The sequence below is a fragment of the Ammospiza nelsoni genome, chromosome 15 (genome assembly GCF_027579445.1).
Source record: "Ammospiza nelsoni isolate bAmmNel1 chromosome 15, bAmmNel1.pri, whole genome shotgun sequence".
Classification (NCBI taxonomy): Eukaryota; Metazoa; Chordata; class Aves; order Passeriformes; family Passerellidae; genus Ammospiza; species Ammospiza nelsoni.
This window is the reverse complement of record NC_080647.1, coordinates 17,164,320-17,181,667: the sequence shown is the minus strand read 5'-3', so window position 1 is coordinate 17,181,667 and position 17,348 is coordinate 17,164,320. Positions and strand designations below refer to the sequence as shown.

At 50.3% G+C, this 17,348-nt stretch overlaps 1 protein-coding gene across 1 annotated transcript; it reads left to right on the top strand.

Annotated features, from left to right (window-relative positions):
- Positions 1 to 1,512: 1,512 nt before the first annotated feature.
- On the top strand, positions 1,513 to 12,676 carry FGF16 (fibroblast growth factor 16). The gene is made up of 3 exons (XM_059483075.1): positions 1,513 to 1,789; positions 7,990 to 8,093; positions 11,661 to 12,676. The coding sequence occupies exons 1-3, from the start codon at positions 1,513 to 1,515 to the stop codon at positions 11,904 to 11,906; spliced, it is 627 nt and encodes a 208-aa protein (XP_059339058.1). The 3' UTR covers positions 11,907 to 12,676.
- Positions 12,677 to 17,348: the final 4,672 nt, after the last annotated feature.

Sequence of the window (17,348 nt, the reverse complement as noted above, 5' to 3'; positions counted from 1 at the left end):
GACCTGCTGAGTTCTCTTCCACCACATGGTAGACTTGCTGACAAGTGACCTACTGAGAGAAGAGAACTTCTGAGAGAAGATTTGATGGAGAAGAGATCCACTAAAAGGAGAGACACACTGCAGAGAGAGCTGCTCAAGAGACCAGATAAGAGAACAAACCCGCTGAGATGAGGGGGACCTGCTGAGAGGAGAGAGGAGACCCGTGTGGGATACCCGCTGAAGTGGGCATCACCGATGCCTCAGCTCTGCACACTGATGCCACCCGTGGGAGCCTCTGCAGCAGAACGGGCTGGTGGCTTGAGGGCAGTTTTGGGTGCTTGCAGTTATTTGTTTGTGGGGTCTCTTTTCCCTGGCGGGGCACGGCAGAGGGCGCGGGCGACACCCCGCTCCATGGACACGACAATCCCAGCCCCGGGCCCACCTGGGCACCCTCAGCACCCGCGCTGGGCCCAGCGCCCCGGGGCGGCGCGGCGCGAGCAGCAGCGCCGCCTGCCGGGCAGGGCGGGGGCGCTCCCTGCCCCGGGTCCCTCCCGGCCCGTCTGTGCCCGCTTCCCGCCGGTTCCCCTGCTCCGCTCCGCTCCGCCCCGCCCGGCTCCGTCTGTCTGCAGCGCGGCCGCAGCTGCCGGCACAGATACGGTGTCGGCGGGCCGGGAGAGCGCGGAAACACCTGTTTCCAACATGGGGAAGGTGGGGAGGGAGAGCGAGCGGTACTGCCCGGCCTCGCCGCGGGCTCCCTCCCCTCCCGGCGGCTGTAACCCGGCCGTATAGCCCGTGGGATCGGCTTTCAGAAAGATCGTATTCCGTTTTTACACGTTCGGCTGAAAAACGCGTCTCGACCCTCTCCTCATGTGTTGTTTTTTTCCACCGTGTCCGTTCCGGGGGTGGCGGGTGGGGGGCACGCTCGGGGCTGAGGCGGTGGCGGCACGGACGGACCTGGGGCTTCCGACAGCCCCGGGGCCACTGACCGACCCAGGGGCTCCGACCGACCCGGCGCGTGCGGGGTCTGGGGTCGCGGCTGCGGGGCCGGGCAGGGCCGGGATCGGGGCCGGGGCTGCCGGCAGTGCGGGAGCGGGTGCGTGCGGGGGCTCCATGATTTCATCGTCGGTTGGCGGGGACCTGCCAAGAGCTGTTACGCCTCACTGCGATGTGTAGCTTTTTCCTGCCATTTTTTTCATAATAAAAGAGGGAGTGAAGCGGGCTCTTTTTTCCCCCTTTTTTTTAAAGGAAAAAAAAAAGCCAAATGCATCAGAGAAGGGGGGGAGGGAAGCAATAGCCAAAGGGGATGCCAGTGAGGTGTGGCTTGCATTTAAATATCCAATATGTCAATGTAAGGGGAGTGTGTACGTATATAAAGTGCAGTTCGCATCCGACGGCGGGACACTGGATCCAGCGATGGGAGGCGCGGGCGGCGCGGGGCCGGGCCGGGGCCGGCAGCGCGGGGCCGGGCGGCCGCAGCCCGCGCTCTGAGCGGCCGCTCTGCCCGCGCCCCCGGGGCCGCTCCGCTCCGCGCCCATGGCCGAGGTGGGTGGCTTCCTGGGCGCGCTAGACCCCGACCTGCACGGCTTTCCCCCCGCGCTGGGCGCCGGGCTGCCCCTCGCCGACTCCCCCGGCTTCCTCAACGAGCGCCTGGGGCAGATCGAGGGGCGGCTGCAGCGGGGCTCCCCCACCGACTTCGCTCACCTCAAGGGCATCCTGCGGCGGCGGCAGCTCTACTGCCGCACCGGCTTCCACCTGGAGATCTTCCCCAACGGCACGGTGCAGGGCACCCGGCAGGACCACAGCCGCTTCGGTAAGGGCCGGGGGGTGCCCGAGCAGGTGCCCCGCGCGCACAGCTAATTACCCCGCTAATATAAATCATCCCGGGACGGATATAATTGGCCTCCTAAACAAATGCGCTCACTCCCCAGCAATGCGGGAGTTTTTATTTCCAATTTCCTACTCTCCCGGCGCTCAGCCTTTCTGCAGGTGCACTAAAACGTGCCTTTGCAAGAAAAACTAAATAAAAAAAAAATTAATAAAGAAAAAAAAGAGGAGGGTGACCAGCTTTGGCTCTGCCTCTGAAGTTAGTGGTGAGGGAGGCAAAACAGAGACGTTCCTCGTAGGAATTTCTTGGAAATTCCTAGGTTGGAAAAAGAAATTCCTTGCTTTTTTTTAGTTTTTTTTTTTTTTTTTCTTTTTTTTTTTTTTAACTCCTCCTTCTTTCTGGCATTTGCAGATATTTGTGAGCTGCTTTCTTTTACATGCATGACTTTGATTAGAAGAGCGTCTCCCCAAAGCGGGCAGGGATCTGTTGGCTGGAGGGGTGTCGGGAGCTGGGTTTGGGAGAGTTGTTGGAAAGGAAAGGAAAGGGGGAAGCTGAAGAGGGAAAAACACTTAAGGGACCTCGGAAAGAAAGAAGATGGAACAATAGGCAGAGCACCGTGGATTTACCTTGCTGCCCGGGATGCAGCTGGAAGAATGCCGTGCCTGTATCAGTGGCATACAAGAGCGGTGATCTCTAATGAGACTATATGTAATCTTCAAAAAATGCATCCCAAGCCACAGGCGAAAGAGTACAGTCAGTTTGAGCACAGTCAGAGAAATTCCCGCTACTCCAGCATCTAGTGCAGGTGTCTGCATAAGCTATCAACAAGTTCCATGCCAGTGATCTCAGCTATGTTGTCAACAGGTTGCAAGTCGTGCTCACAAGACTTTTTATAGTTTTCAAGTGATTTAACTCCTCGGTGAAAGGAATTCTTTTTTTTGCCTTTACTTGTTTGCAAGCAGTCAGTTCTGATACTCCGGGAAGTGCTGCCACTGCTATTGTTGGAGGTGTAAGGCAGGTTTTTGGAACAATTGGGGAAGCTTATCTTTCCATAAACACCAGGTGTGTGCATGGTATGTCCCTGCCTAAATCAACAAGAAAGTCATAACTGCGGGTGAGAATCAGGTACTAATATGCTCGTGGGGCGAGCGTTCTTTAATTATCTTCTGAAAACACCCATCTTTTAACCTTTCATGCTGTAACACACGATGGGTTTCCACGCTCAAAGAGTTGAAAGCAAACCCATTACATCTGGTTGGTTGTAGTTCAAGCTGCCACGTAGTGTTTCTAGTCTATCAGTTCTTTTTCCTTACCTTTGTAGAACTAAACAGCCAGTTTCTAATGGCAGCATTTGTTTCAGATCCATTTTTTATAAAGATTGAGTAAAGCAAGTATATTTTCCAACTTGGAAAAAACATGTTAGACATGCTAAAACTTTTCATGGATTTTGCATGCTGAAGTTTAAGTCACACAGTGATTTCAATAAATCGAAACATTGGCATTCCCTAAGTGTTTTAGCAGTCCACATCCAGCTCCGTAAACTAGACCAGACTTCAGATATTATAGTTTTCTGCTTCAGGCTTTTCCCAGAGGCGGTGTAAAATAAATAGTTATTTGTTGTAATTGCAAAACAAAGCCCCAAAGGATTAGACTGGAATCCTTGCGTTCACATCAAGTTGGACTAAGCCTTGCTTCAGCAGAGACTCAAAGCAATAATGTATTGGCACACAGTGTTCACCATCTGTGTTCAGTAGCCATGAATATTTAAATTCCAATGTTACTGGTATGGTTCATATTAGGATGTCATGTATCGATGCATTCCTAAATTTTGCATGCAACAGTCAGAAAGAAGTAACTTCTAACAGGAATAGGCAGCATGAGCCATTCTGGGGACTCCAAAGCTGTGGTGAGGGGTGCAGAGGTAGATGAGGGATTCAGGGAAGCACTTTAAAGCTGCCTTAAATCTTGAAGCACCTGGAGAAATACTTAGAAATCCAGGATCAAGCCCACGTGGCTGGAAGGTGCCTGCTGGTACCATGAGCAGATCATTAAGGTGCCCCATGGATGGCTGTGATGCCCAGCCCAGGCATGTGTCCAGCTGCAGGTGGGATGTTGGGTAGAAGCAGACTTGGCATCCCTGTCTCTTAATTTGGAAGGGATTCAGGAATAGACAGGCGGTATCTGCACCCTCCCATGCACAGCCATCCCAAAAGCTACCAGATGTGCAAGACATCCACATCTTCCAGAGAGGGAAATAGCCAAAGCCCCCTGATGCAGAACAGTCCCAAGGTCCCAACAATGAGGGTTAAAAGAAGAGATTCTATTGTACCACAGCATTTGGGGGTGTGACTGTAGGACACGGGGAGGTGCTGGCATCATCCACCCCCACTGCCTGAGCAATAACTGGAATTACTGCCTCTTATCTATCAAGGACTGGAGCTTTCCTAAATCACACCTGTCTTCTGAAATGTGATATTTTATACTTCTAAAAACACAGATTCTTGCAAGAACAATGGAGTGCAGCTTATTTTTCCTAGAGGAGTTTTAATGCAAACTGTGGGAAAGCCCTCTAGGTTTCTTGGAAGAAAGCTCATTCTTACACTACAGAAGTGCCCAAATTCACTCTCTCAACTGGCAGCTCTGGCAAGGTCACCCCCAAAAGGATAAAGTGTTTTCCAAAATGTATCTCTCTCACTGCATCTACTCTGAACCTTTGTCTGCAAAGAAATAAAGAACGATCAAAATCTGGAGGGGGTCTGGACTGACATTAGCACCCCTATGACAATCCTGCTCAGAATGAAACTGAGAGAAATTTGCCAGGAAAATCCCTGCCAGGAGGAATTGCTCCTTTTCTGCCTCACATCTCTTTTACAGCAGCATTAAAGAAGTGAACCCAACGGTGCTACTCACTGCAGTGGAGGAGGGAAAGAGGCCTTGAGGTTGCACTGCAGATGAATAAAGGCAGAAAACAAAGCTCTTCTGGGGTACAAACCTGCTCATGGATATGTTACACAGATTCCTAGAGAAGCTGCTGGGACCTCCAGAGAAAGTTTGGCTGTAATTTTGACATTCAGACCATAGTGCACCTGTTGCTGAACAGTTGTTGAGGTTTTTAGCCGAAGCTTTAGGTTTGTAGCCATTAATACAACATCTGATGTTTCTGTACCCCAGCTCCTGAATACAGTCATGTAAGAAGAGACAGGTGCAAGGAGCTGAATTGTTCTTTGAGGGATGGTTTAGAGTAAGGCGAGAGTGTGTGGGTCTGGCCATGGCAAAGCTCAGGAGATTATTCAGTGCTTTAGTGGTAAATGAATCCAGTCAGAGTCTTAATCAAATCTCTCCAAGTCTTATCTGGAAAAACTCAAGGAACAAAGAGAATGAATAATCAAAGTGAGGAAAAAAAAGAGGCAAGTCCTGGGGGAAAGAAAAAAAGAAAGCAAAAGAAAAAAACAAAGGCATGTTCTACCACAAAAACACACCGCTACAATTGGAAAGAGAATTCTTGAGCTGGCCCCAGTGGCCACTCCCTGTGCTGCTGGGGATCAGATGTACGAAGCTGCAATTTTGTCTAGAATTGGAGTGAGTTAAGGACAGGATGGATATCCGCCCACATATTTTCAGCCTTCACTCTGTCTCCTGACTTTTGTGGGTTCAAGTTACGTTCTTAATGCTCTTTCAACATAGTCATCTTCCATGCATGTCTCTAAGTGCCACTCAGAGATCAGAAAAGAGGAGCACTACAAGGGATGTTGTCAGAAGAGATTGTCATGGGCACATCTTGGAAGAAATTTCATTTGCAAAAACCCGTATCTACCCAGCCTGCACCAGGTGAGGGATATCTTATTCCTGCTCAGAGAAGGAAGATGCTGATGCTGCTCCTGGCTTGGTCCTTCCCAGGTCTTTGGAGACCTGCATTGATGTGCTTCATACAGAGCATGCGTGTGGGCATACTCAAGAAAAGATCTTGGTTCCCCTGCTGTAGACATCCCTCAGTTTCTCAGTGGAACCAGCAACATTTTCCTGCTTCTCAGAAGTGACAGGAGACAAAAAAAGTGCTGATGCTAAGGACTGTGTCTATACCTACAGAAAGGTCCATCTACCATTCTCCAGTTACTTGACATGTTTCACTTGACTATTCTTTTGTCTCCAGCCTGGGAAACACTCCCCCATTCCTGGGTGTATCTGTGTATTCCTGCTTTACTTTTTACAGTCCTTGTAGTTGTACATCTTTCCTCACTCCCTCTTTTTCAAATAGTGGCTGTGCTAATTTCTGGTCTGCAGATGGGAAAAAGCACTCAGCAGTTCAGTAACTCCCTCCTGTCAGAACTGGTGGGTAGTGAAGGGAGGAAACCACCCCTCATCTGCACATCTCTCCTCCCTGTTAGGGATTCTTTTCAGCTAAGAAACCACAACAGCTACTGAGAAGAGCAGAGCCAGGGTCTGTGTCTGTCTGGCTTGGAAAGGCTGCCTTCCTTGCCTGTGCTGCCTATTCCTGATGTTTCTCCAGGCAGGATGTGTCCCAGGCCAGGATGTGTAGCTGGGTATATTTTAGCCTGTAAAATATCTGCTCTGGTCCATAAAGTGTGTTTTGTGGTGTTTGTTTCCCTGTTTGCTTCCAGGCCTTGCCACTCCCAAGTCCATGTTTTGTGTCCCCTAGCACCCAGGGAGGGCTGGGTTAGATGCACAAGCCCCAGAGCAGGCAGAGGAAAGGGAGGGCAGGTCTGAGGGTAGGGAGGAATTCCTGCAGCCAGCTTGGCTGCCAGCACCTGGCCATGAGTCTGCACTGCACTAAGTGGGTCAGGGGTGTCCATGGCTGTCTGTGCTGTCCTGTATTTAGGCAGTGATGCAGTGTCATCTGAGAGTGTCACATCCATGCCCCAGGCTGGAGGGTGACCCAGAGCTGTGGCTGCCACTGAAGTCAGCTGGCTCAGGTGGCCGCTTGTCACGCGGTGCCTTAAAACCAAGGCAATACTTTTAAGAGGAGCTCTGGGAGGTAACTTGATCAGAGCATCAATTGCCCAGGGCTGGATGTTTTGGGAGCTAAATTAGGAGAGCTGGAGCCATGCTAAAGGTTAGAGCAACTTTCCCTTCCAGTCAATGGAGACATCAGATGAGATGAGGAAAAGCCGCTTCCTTCTGCCTCCTAGCTAATTAATCCTGCACTGGACACTGGCAAAACTGCCCGTGACCTCTACATAGGTGGTGTGTGAAATCCATAATAACACAGTCCCACCACTCCTTTCAGAAATTCTTCCTGGGAAGATTGAAGGTCCCCACCACTTGTGGTGTTAGGTAGGGGCTGCTTGTTTTTAAGTGCTTCACCAAAGGTTCTCCTGTTACAAGTCTTCCCCCCATTGAAACAGCTGCAGCTGTGGGGGTGCAGCAGCCAGACCCTGCTGTTCCTTTCCAGAGGAAATGAGCCTGCCACCATCATGGCAGGCTGCAGCCCATGGGTAAAACAGTTGCTGTTGCAGGGCTAGGGATGGCTGGGACAGATGCTGCTGGACTGGGAAGAGGCAGGAGGCTGGGACAGGCAGCAGGACACAGAGGGGAGATTCTGGCAGTAACAGTGGCAGGGGGTGATGGAGAATGGACTGGCATTGCCCTGGCTCCAAAGGCTGCAGAGGAAGATGCATTTTTAACCTGTATGCTTTGTAGCTGGATTTTATCCCTATGGCTTGTATATACATTTTGGTTTTACAAGTATCCCACTGGAGTGTCAGGATGAAGACAGTCTTCACAGACATCTCTTCTAGTGCTTTTCACTTCTTTTTACTGAACCCATGACTTTAAAACCTGTAGGACAATCATCTTATTCTAGAAGACAAAACAACACTAGTTTTAGTGAAGAATAAAACCTGGCATGGTAACAGCCTTCTGACATTGCTAGTGGCCAGGCCCAAGTTTCTACATCTGTCTTCTTGATGATAATTATGAAAAAAATCCAAACCCAAACTAGCAAAACCTTGCAAAGCTTTTCTCATTAGCAAAGACAATCCCTCTTAGGCAACTCAAATTCACAGTGGTGGGGAGAAGCCCAGGCTGGAAATCAGAAGATTGCACACAGATGGAACTATAGAGTTAAGAACTGCATTGTTACTGGGAATGGCTGATTTGTTTTTGTTGCTGGAGCCTGGTGTTGGTTTTTTTTCTCTGTATGATTTGCAGTTTTTTTTCTTTTTTAGGGATTTTGGAGTTTATTAGCCTGGCAGTGGGGCTGGTGAGCATCCGTGGGGTGGACTCCGGACTCTACCTCGGCATGAATGAGAGAGGCGAGCTCTATGGGTCGGTAAGTTCAGGCTGGGCTGATTGCACCCTGTCCCACTGCAGCCTGTGGCCTCAGCTGTGCCACAAGCTGCTCTGGCACAGGCCCTCCACGTTCTTGGGGTGCCAGTGATCTCCATCCTACCTTCGATGCCACTGCTGTTTTAACATAAATGATATTTAGGAAATTTTGTCTGAGGGAGGATTCACTCCTGCTGTGGGAGCCCCCAGTGGTGCCCAGCCCCCAGACATCACACTGAGGTTTTGCCTTTCAGAAATGGTGTGGCAATGGCCAGGTAAAGGCAGGGGTACATTTAGCAAAAAGCAATGTTTGTTAATGTGTTTTCCCAGCCTGAGTTACACGTCAGTTGTGTTCACCTCTCATGGTCTGGTCTGCACCTATCTATCTGCAGGTCTTGTCTTTGTATTATGGCTCTTTAACCAACAGAAGCTGAAATTGTAGCCTGAGTGTTATTGTAAAATTCTCTGTAACTCCTTTTAGGAGTTTAGGGCTGCTGTTCATGGTTTCCTAGAAGTGCCATTTTCAGGCTAAAATTTTCCATGTTTTGACTAAAAACCCCAAGTGTAAACTCGTTAAGTGTTATGACTTACAGTCAAAATGCCAGGTTTTAACAGCTGGGCAGAGGTGCTTCCTACAGGTTAATTTAACTCAGTTCCTAATTATTTAGGTCAATTAAGGGTGGATCACAGTAAAAATAAAATGAAATCAAATAAACCGGTTTTAAACCAAAGCAGAAGGCAGCACTTCCTCTCACCATCAGATAAGCTTCAGTGTACAAGTTAAAACTCATGTACTCTGCATACACAGAAGCTGTAAGAAAACCTTTGATTGGCAAACCACAAGTTTAGATCATTTTTCCTTGTCCCATTTCCACCTGAGACTGCCACAGACCCTTCCACCATTTAAGACACAGCTGCTGATGTTTGTATGAGATAGTTGTCCAGGGAAGCTGTGGCTGCCCCATCCCTTGCAGTGTCCAAGGCCAGACTGGATGGGGCTTGGAGCAGTGTGGGATAGTGGAAGGTGTCTCTGCCCAGGGCAGGGATGAACTTTAAGGTCCCTTCCAACCCAAACCACTGTAATTCTCTGATCATCAAATACTGCATGCACCAATAACTGTCCTTTTCCCACCTCACTTCTGTAACAGCTTCTGCCCAGAACAGAAGTTAAATGCAGAGAGAGTGGTTAAATAAAAAATGTGCAAAATAGAAAAAGGAAAAATCACCAGGATTCCATAAACCACAAAATCTCCTGAAGCACACTTCAGAAAGCAGAGCTAGAGCAGCACCTCTCCTGCTCAGCAGCTCCTGGAGTTTCAGCTTTCACTCGTGCCTGCTGGAGAACATGAGCCCATGCATCCCCCCCCCTTTGCCTTCAAACCTTGCAGCTCTGATTGTGAATCGAGTTTCATGATGGGTTAATTAAATTCTAGATCCCGTGTTCATGTTACAACACAGAAACAAAAATGGGGTAACATTTTACAGCACTGAATCTGGAAACAGAATTGACCTGAAGACAGTCGTGGGAGCTGTCCCTGCCCATGGCAGGGGTCTGTAATGAGGTGATCTTTAAGGTTGTTTCCAACCCAAACCATTCTGGGATCCTGTGCACCAGGCAGGACACTGCAGGGACACACTCAAAAGGCTGCTCCAAACTGCTGGCATCACGAGCCAGGTCCCCAAATAACCCTGGAGTTTTAAAATCTGGGACACGTGGGTTGTACAATGATGGCTTTTGGAACTCAAAAGCCACTGCAGTATTCTTAATTAAAGGTCCATAAAACAGCGCCTGACAACAGCATTAGCATTACAATGGTATTTTGGGAGATCACAGTACAGCAGTATTTTTAAATTTTCAGCAAGTTTATTATTTCCCTCTGTGCCAATTTTGCCTGATGCCTGTGTTGATGCAGCCAGGGCCAGCCATCGCCACAGCGACACGTGGAGTCCCCTCAGGACACTGAGCTTTTCTGCCTGTCCCTGTTGACCTCGTAACAGCATTGCTGTAAAGCTCCCCAAGGATTTCAGAAATGCCACTAATACTTAGGGCAGCAAAAGTCCCAGGCAGCACCTTGCCTGCTGCCTGTGTGGTGTCAGGTTCAGTGGGGACATCCCAGGGCTTGGAAAGGAATAAATCACACCTTGCAGAATCACCCCAGACTCGCCAAACATTTTCCACAAGCACTGTACTCCAAACTGCCCAGTGCAGCACGGGGGAATGGGGGCAAAGCAGCAGCCAGAGTTCAGGCAGTCATCAGGTTCCAACATATTCCAAGTAGATGGCATCTGAGAGGAGGAAAAAAAACCAGCCTGTATTTATTGACAGAGCTGGGAAGAGAAGCCTGCAGTTCCCTGGGTCTCAGATGGCCAAGGCTGTGGCCTAGGACTTTTGGAGGGCTCACAGCTCACCTCAGGCTTTATTAAATTAGCAGCAAAACATTGAAAGCAGGTTCTGAGCACAGGTGAGCTCCTGGATTGTGTTACAAAACACATCTACTGCAAGCAGTAACATTTACTGAGCACTCAGTGTGCCTCAGAGGGGACACATTCCCTGCCCAGATAGTTTACAGTGGAGGGACAGTGGCTGTAATACTAGAGCACTCTACATTTGCAGGCTGCCCTTCAGCTGAAAGGGCTCCAGTCACCCTGGCAGCACCCCTGTGGGATGGGATGGGATGGCTGGACCCTCTGTGACAGCACAGCAGGGCTGGCAAAGCCCCCTGTGTCCTTGTGGGGCAGAGGGACAGCCTTGCTCCCCACTGCAGCCAGGCACATGGAGATGGGAGGGAGAGGGAAGGAGCACTGGACATAAATGAAAGGTCCATCATCAAACAGCCAAGAGCCCCCAGCTGTAAGGGCTGGATGGGAAGGCTGGCTGTGGCTGTGGTGACACCAGTGCCATCTGTCCCCCCATGCCAGCGTGGGATGCACCAGCCACACACCCTCATCACATCACCTGTCACCACCCTAAAGATCCCTGGGGTCTGACATCCCACATCCCTCTGGGTCTTGTTACAGCCTCCCATCACAGCTCACTGCCACTCCAGGAGGGGAAATCCTGAGCAATGCTTTCATTCCCATCTCAGTTCATCCACCTGTGTGCCCTGAACTTCCAAAGCAGTGCCTGCTCCTGTTTTCCTGTTTAGAACCTTTCAGACGTGCTGCCTGCTGCTTCTCCCATCCAAAAGAGGGATTTGGGGTGTGTGATACCTTAGAGGGGGCTGCTACAGGGGGATGTGTCCCTGCCTGGTGGCACAACCACCCCAGCAATCTCAAACTCACACCTGGACAGGTTTGGGGCTTTGTTGTGTGCCTGTCTGATTTACTCATAGAGCACCTTTGCAAAATCCATGCCCACCTTCTGCTTTTATCTCCTTCCTCCTCCAACTCCAGAGCTCCTTGGGTGTTGACTTGTGCCCATTTCCAGCTCTCATCCCCAGCAGCACAGTCCTCATCCTCAGGGTAGCCAGGATAAGGCAGTGGGGAAAACACTAGAAAAACAAATTAAGGAACGGTGGCAATGTTTTCCCTTGTGCCTCTTTGACACCAGTGTCTCTGTTCCCCACGGCAGAAGAAGCTGAGCCGGGAGTGCGTTTTCCGCGAGCAGTTTGAGGAGAACTGGTACAACACGTACGCGTCCACGCTGTACAAGCACCCCGACTCGGAGCGCCAGTACTACGTGGCCCTCAACAAGGACGGCTCCCCCCGCGAGGGGTACAGGACTAAGAGACACCAGAAATTCACCCACTTCTTACCCCGGCCTGTGGACCCTGCCAAAATCCCTGCCATGTACAGAGACCTCTTCCACTACAGGTGATGGCTCCTGCAGTGGCAGTGTACATACTTGGGCTCCCGAGCTTTTTCCCAGAGCGCTCTATTAATAGTCATTCCATCATTCCTGTAAGAGTAGATGACCTAGGGAAGCACTTACATTGAATTCAGACACTGCTGTTCCTCCTTGTTTCCAGTGTATATCGAACCTGGGTTATTTATGGGGCGGGGGTAGGGCAAGGGAGGGAACCCTACATTTAATCTTCCATTTTTGTTCACTTTCGTTACCCGGTTGCTACAAGAGAGGCTGAATATTCAATGTTATGGTTGCTTAAAGGAACGAGCAGGTGAGCAAACATGATCACTGGGGAAAAGAAAGCCCCAAAACAACCTAAAAATGAAGAGAAGGAAAGAAAACAAAGACCACAGAACTGCTGCAGATGTTGCTGCTGAGCTGGGATAGTTCCCTGCTAAGGAAAAGCCTTTGAGTGGTGCCCTGCTTAAGCAGCCTGGGAGTTTGCTACATGGATGATGCTCCATGGACTGGTCCTGATTTGTGGGGTTATTCCTGCTGTTGGGGTGGGAATGGGGCAAGGAACATTATTCAGATGTAAGCATGGATACTGTGCATAAGGACAAAACTATTTATAAAATGTATATGATATTTATTTTATATATTTATTTATTTCAAAATAATTTTATTTTTAATGAGAGATGCTATGACCGGATTTTCATCAGGAAGAATAAGGTCCTACTGAAACAGGAAAAAAATGAGTTTTAAGAGCTTATCGGCAATAAAATTGTCTTTATATTATAGATTTCTCGCTAGCCCTTTTTTTTGGCACTCTTCAACAACTAACCTGGTATTTCCCCAGCAACATGAACAATAAATCCACCTCTGAAAGGGCTTTGTGCAGTAAAGATCAATTGCCTAAGCCCAAACTCCTGCAGGAAGATGACATCAAATCTCAGGTCTGGGAAGCACCAGCTCGGTCTCCTTGGAGCATGAGGCATCCCTGTGGATTTACTGTCCTGCTCAAAGCCAAGAGGACAAACAATTGAAGCATCTGCTGTGTTTTGGATGGACCCTTCAGTCCTGCAATAAAACCATCACATCTTGCATGAGATTTACCTGCAGCACCATGAAAAATCCATGGAGAAATAGAAAGCAACAACAGCAATTCCAAACCCCGTCACTTTTAGGCAGTTACCGTGGATGAGGGTGACCCCCTGCTGCAGGCAGTGCTGGGATGTTCATGGCTGTGTGGCATTTCCCTCTGCAGAAGCTGCCTGGTCCCACAGTCCTGTCACCTTTCCTCTGCCTCCAGCTGCAAACCTGATGTCATTTGGCAGCCCTGAGCCAGCCCCATATTCCCAGCTGTGCCCAACAGTGCCAGGGAGCAGAGCTCTCCTCCAGTCAGGCCAGGCCAGGGACACTCATGGGGGAGCTTGGCTGTGCCAGCACAGGCCCTCAAGTGACACTTGTGCCACATCTGCCCTTGCTGCTTGCTTGCGATGTCACAGACCTGCAGGGAAGCTTCCAGCAATGATGCCAGCTGCTGTTCTGTGCCCTGTGGCCAGCAGAGAGGGATTTCAGCACAGTGCGAGCAGGAGTGTGTGACTGCAGAGGCACAGGCACTTTGCAGCCCGACGAGAGGCTGACAGCAAACAGGGTTCTCTGGAGTGTGCAAAAACCTGAACAACCACAGCTGTGCTGGCTCTGGCTTCTCCTTATCACGAAGCTTTGTCCACAGTGTTGTTTCTGAACCTCCTCCTTGCAAAACACTCATGGTAACACCTCAGCTCCTTCATCTCCAGCCTGTGAATTCCCAGGACATTTTCACTGACCTAGAGATGATCCACACCAGCTTCTTCACGAGCTACATCACTAATGGAGCAGCAGCTCTAGAGGCCAGCTCTGCTCCTGACTGTCTCTCACCCTCTCTGCTGCCACCTCCCACGTCCCTTCGCTGTCCCAGCAGGTCCAGCAGCCATCAGACAACAGGCTGGGGTTGGCAATGAGGAGATTACAGGAGCTTTACCTTCAATGATCCAGACATGAAGGAATTTAATCCTGTGTTTGAAATAAAAAGAGTTTATTTAGCTTCTTCCTCTGAGTCACTGCTGAAACATCTCATCCCCGGCTGCCGTGCCAGGAGCTCCATCGCTCACGAGACGCGTCCTCAGGTGCACTTTTGACCTTCCCCTGCATCAAGGGAAATCCCTCAGCCCTGGAGCCTTGCTTGCCCCCTGGGATGATCCTGCTCCTTCCATCCAGGGCTTTCTGTTGTGCTTGAAGATAAATCTGGTGGTTAAGATCCTGCTCCTTTTCAAAATGAAGGTCCAAACCTGATCTCAGCAATGCCAAGTACATTTTTTACCAACTCCAAAAGGAGATGATTTGGCCCATGGGGGCAATGCTGGACTTGTTCTTCTGATACCCAACCTCCTGCCACAAAGGGACACACAGGTACCAGGGATGCTGTAAAACACTTTTGCAGGATCTGGGTTCAAAAAACTCATACTTGCAAAAAGCAAAATCCACAAAGAATTTACTAGAAACCCCTTGGTAAAGGCTGGTGTCCTGTCCTGTGTGGGGCATTCACTAAATGGGGAATTCAGCACTGCTAATTCCCACCCAAATGGTTCTTTCACAGGAATTTGCATTGTTTGGTTCTGGTTCAGCAAAGCAGCTGAAGATGTGAGTGACCTGAGTAAGCTGGGAGCTGAACAGCAGCAGAGGGAACCACCAGAGACGTGGGGTGCATTTTGAGTGGCACAGGAGGGGGCTGTGATGCACAATGGGTTCGTGTGGGTACACTCATGTCTCCACCCCATCCTGTCACCCTGATCCAGCTGTTTCCCACCTCAAGATTCCAACTGCTCCTTCGGCCTGGAGGTGTCACAGGGCTGGCAGATGGACCTTGCTAGGAAAGTTTGAGAGGAAAACATGTTTGGGTTGCTTGAAACTAACAGAATCTTCCAAGTCAGCAAAAGGAAACAGTGTTTGGGGTCTCAGCTCATGTAGATTCCAAGGGATTCAAAGTCACAACAGCCAGCTGGAAACCTTCTCTTGAAGGAGAGGCGAAGGCTGGGGCAGGGGGTGGCTGTGATCCCCAGAAACCCCTGAGCCCAGAGCTGCTCTGCACACAAGGCTGTGGGTCTGGAAACACCACAGCAAACAGGACAAAGGCATCTCTTCAACCTTCTCCTTCCACCCAGGAGGGCTGGGCCTGCTCTGTGAAACATTATCTGGGACAGCTGTGCAGAGCAGGACGGAGGAGGCTCCAGCAGAGGTGGGAAATGCTGCAGTCTCATTATGGAGGGTGCAGAAACAGAGAGGAGCTGCCTGGGAGAGGCCAACATGGAGCCAAGCACAGCAGTGCCTTTCTCCCTGGCTTTGGCTCATGATCCAGGGCACAGGGATGGATTGGATGGAGACTGGCATACAAGTGCCCCAATATCCATGTGCCCTCAGGGACATCCCCGTGGAGACCCTGCTGCCTGTGGGTGGAATGCCTGGCTTGGGGCTCCTTTCTCCAAAGGGGAAAAGGAGTAGAGGCCCCAAAGAATCACCTCCTGTGGAGAGAGTGATGGAGAGCCCAAAACTGCAGAGGGAATCCAGAAACTCAGAAGAAATCCAGAAGATCCAGAAACTGCTGGAAGGCAATGAAGGTGTCCTGGTGTTGTCCCACCTGGCTGGACATCCAGAGATGTGCTGCTGCTGCTGCCAGAGTTTGGCTGAGATGTTTCTGGAGGGACACCCAGAGATGGAGCATTCCTGAAGGAGAAGGGCTGAAGTTTTTGTTGGTGTGGACACAAAGACACCTGCACCCCTTGGATCAGGGCTGGTCATTGCTTTCTCCAAAACTGCCCAGAGCTGCTGAATTCTCATCGTGGAGAACACTAAGGCTGTCACCTCACACCTGCACTGGGAGTGAGCAGGAGCCCTGGGAAGTGAATTCCAGGGATTCTCAGGATCTTCCCTCGCTGTGCCAGGAGGTGTCTCACACCGAGATGCCACCGAGCAGGGCAGGTCGCCACACCAGACACGGCTGGGGCCTCTCTTCTCCACTGCTTGTGGGCATGGGGAGAACCCAGGGAAATGGGAACACTGAATTCCTAAAGCAGCTGGAGTGCCTGGATCGGGGTTTGAGGGGTGCCTCAGGTACCAGTTCCCATCTCATTCTCAAGCAGGGTCTGTGCACACAGGGCCAGGGTGGTGTTTGAGATCAGACCCAAGGGGTGACCCCACCTTCCCTGAGCCCCTGCCCTTCTCCAGGGCAATGTCCCCACTGGGGCCACAGCCCCTTCCAAGATTCCTCCAGTGCCCCCCAAGCCACCCCTGGGGAAAGCTGAACAGGAGCTGTGGCTGCACGAAAGGGTCACACACAGGATGAACTCATCCCACTCACCCCAGCCACACACAGCAGGGCAGGAGTTGGTCCAGACCCTTCACAGCAGCACAGCTTTGCCAGAGCCACATTTGGGATTATTCTGGTGCCCAGGCCTCATCCCCAGGGTGGGTTCCACAGCACAGAGGGTGCACAGGGGGTTATTTGACACCTGAGCAGGTCTGGGAAGTTCAGACACCACGTGGTTACTGGTGCTGGGGCTCCAACACCAGCTTTTTTCCAGACTCCTCCAGCTGGGAACATTTAGGATGTTTGGCTTTCCATAAACATTGAAAATCTATCCAACTTCAAAACTGTTTTTTGCTTGAACTGATGAATTTAGTTTCATTTACTGTGTGCAGAGTGGTTTTGCTTTTAAGATAAAGGCAAAAGCTGCTCAGGCTGGGCACAGCTGACACAGCAACGGGGCTGGTCAGTGTTGGGACACCTCAGCCCAACATCCTGGACATGGGACTCGTCCCAGGACACTTCCCAGCCCAGCACAGACAGCCACATCCAGCCTGAGCTGCCCACTGCCTCCCATCAGTCCCAGGGATAGTTAAAAACACGCTGCCCACAGGGCCCCTTGGAGAACAACTCCAATATTTCCACCTCAGACACCATTCCCACCTCCCTCAGCTTTACCAAGACCCCTGGGCAGTCCTGCAGTGTCAGGGAACGAGGAGAGGGCACCTTTAAACACAATTATTGCACTTTCCTTTGCATAGGAAAGGGGGTGTTGTGCCCAACCATAATAACTAAGGACAGGAGAAGTACAACCACCAGGTTAAAATACAGCAGCACCTCATTCTGATTTGACTCAGCAGAACTTCACCTCACTTTTAACCATCTCACTGCTGGACACCTCATTTCATTTTTAACAGACAGATTGGCAGAAGCTGCTATTAACAGAGTAATTTGGAAATCTGGACCACAGCTATTTTCCCTAAATGAAATCAATGTCTACACCCACTAAAGTCATTGTAGAAAACAGTAAGAGCTTCAACTCACAGCACAGTTCTCCAAAGAACATTCCCAGGCTGAATCCCTGTGGAGTTAACACTGGACTGTGAATGTAGCACAAGGCACATAGA

Bases quoted from the DNA above. Each gene is read 5' to 3' on its own strand.
- FGF16 (XM_059483075.1), top strand. From the start codon at position 1,513: ATGGCCGAGGTGGGTGGCTTCCTGGGCGCGCTAGACCCCGACCTGCAC. The intron at 1,790-7,989 runs GTAAGGGCCGGG...TTTCTTTTTTAG, and splicing joins GCAGGACCACAGCCGCTTCG to GGATTTTGGAGTTTATTAGC. The intron at 8,094-11,660 runs GTAAGTTCAGGC...TCCCCACGGCAG, and splicing joins GAGGCGAGCTCTATGGGTCG to AAGAAGCTGAGCCGGGAGTG.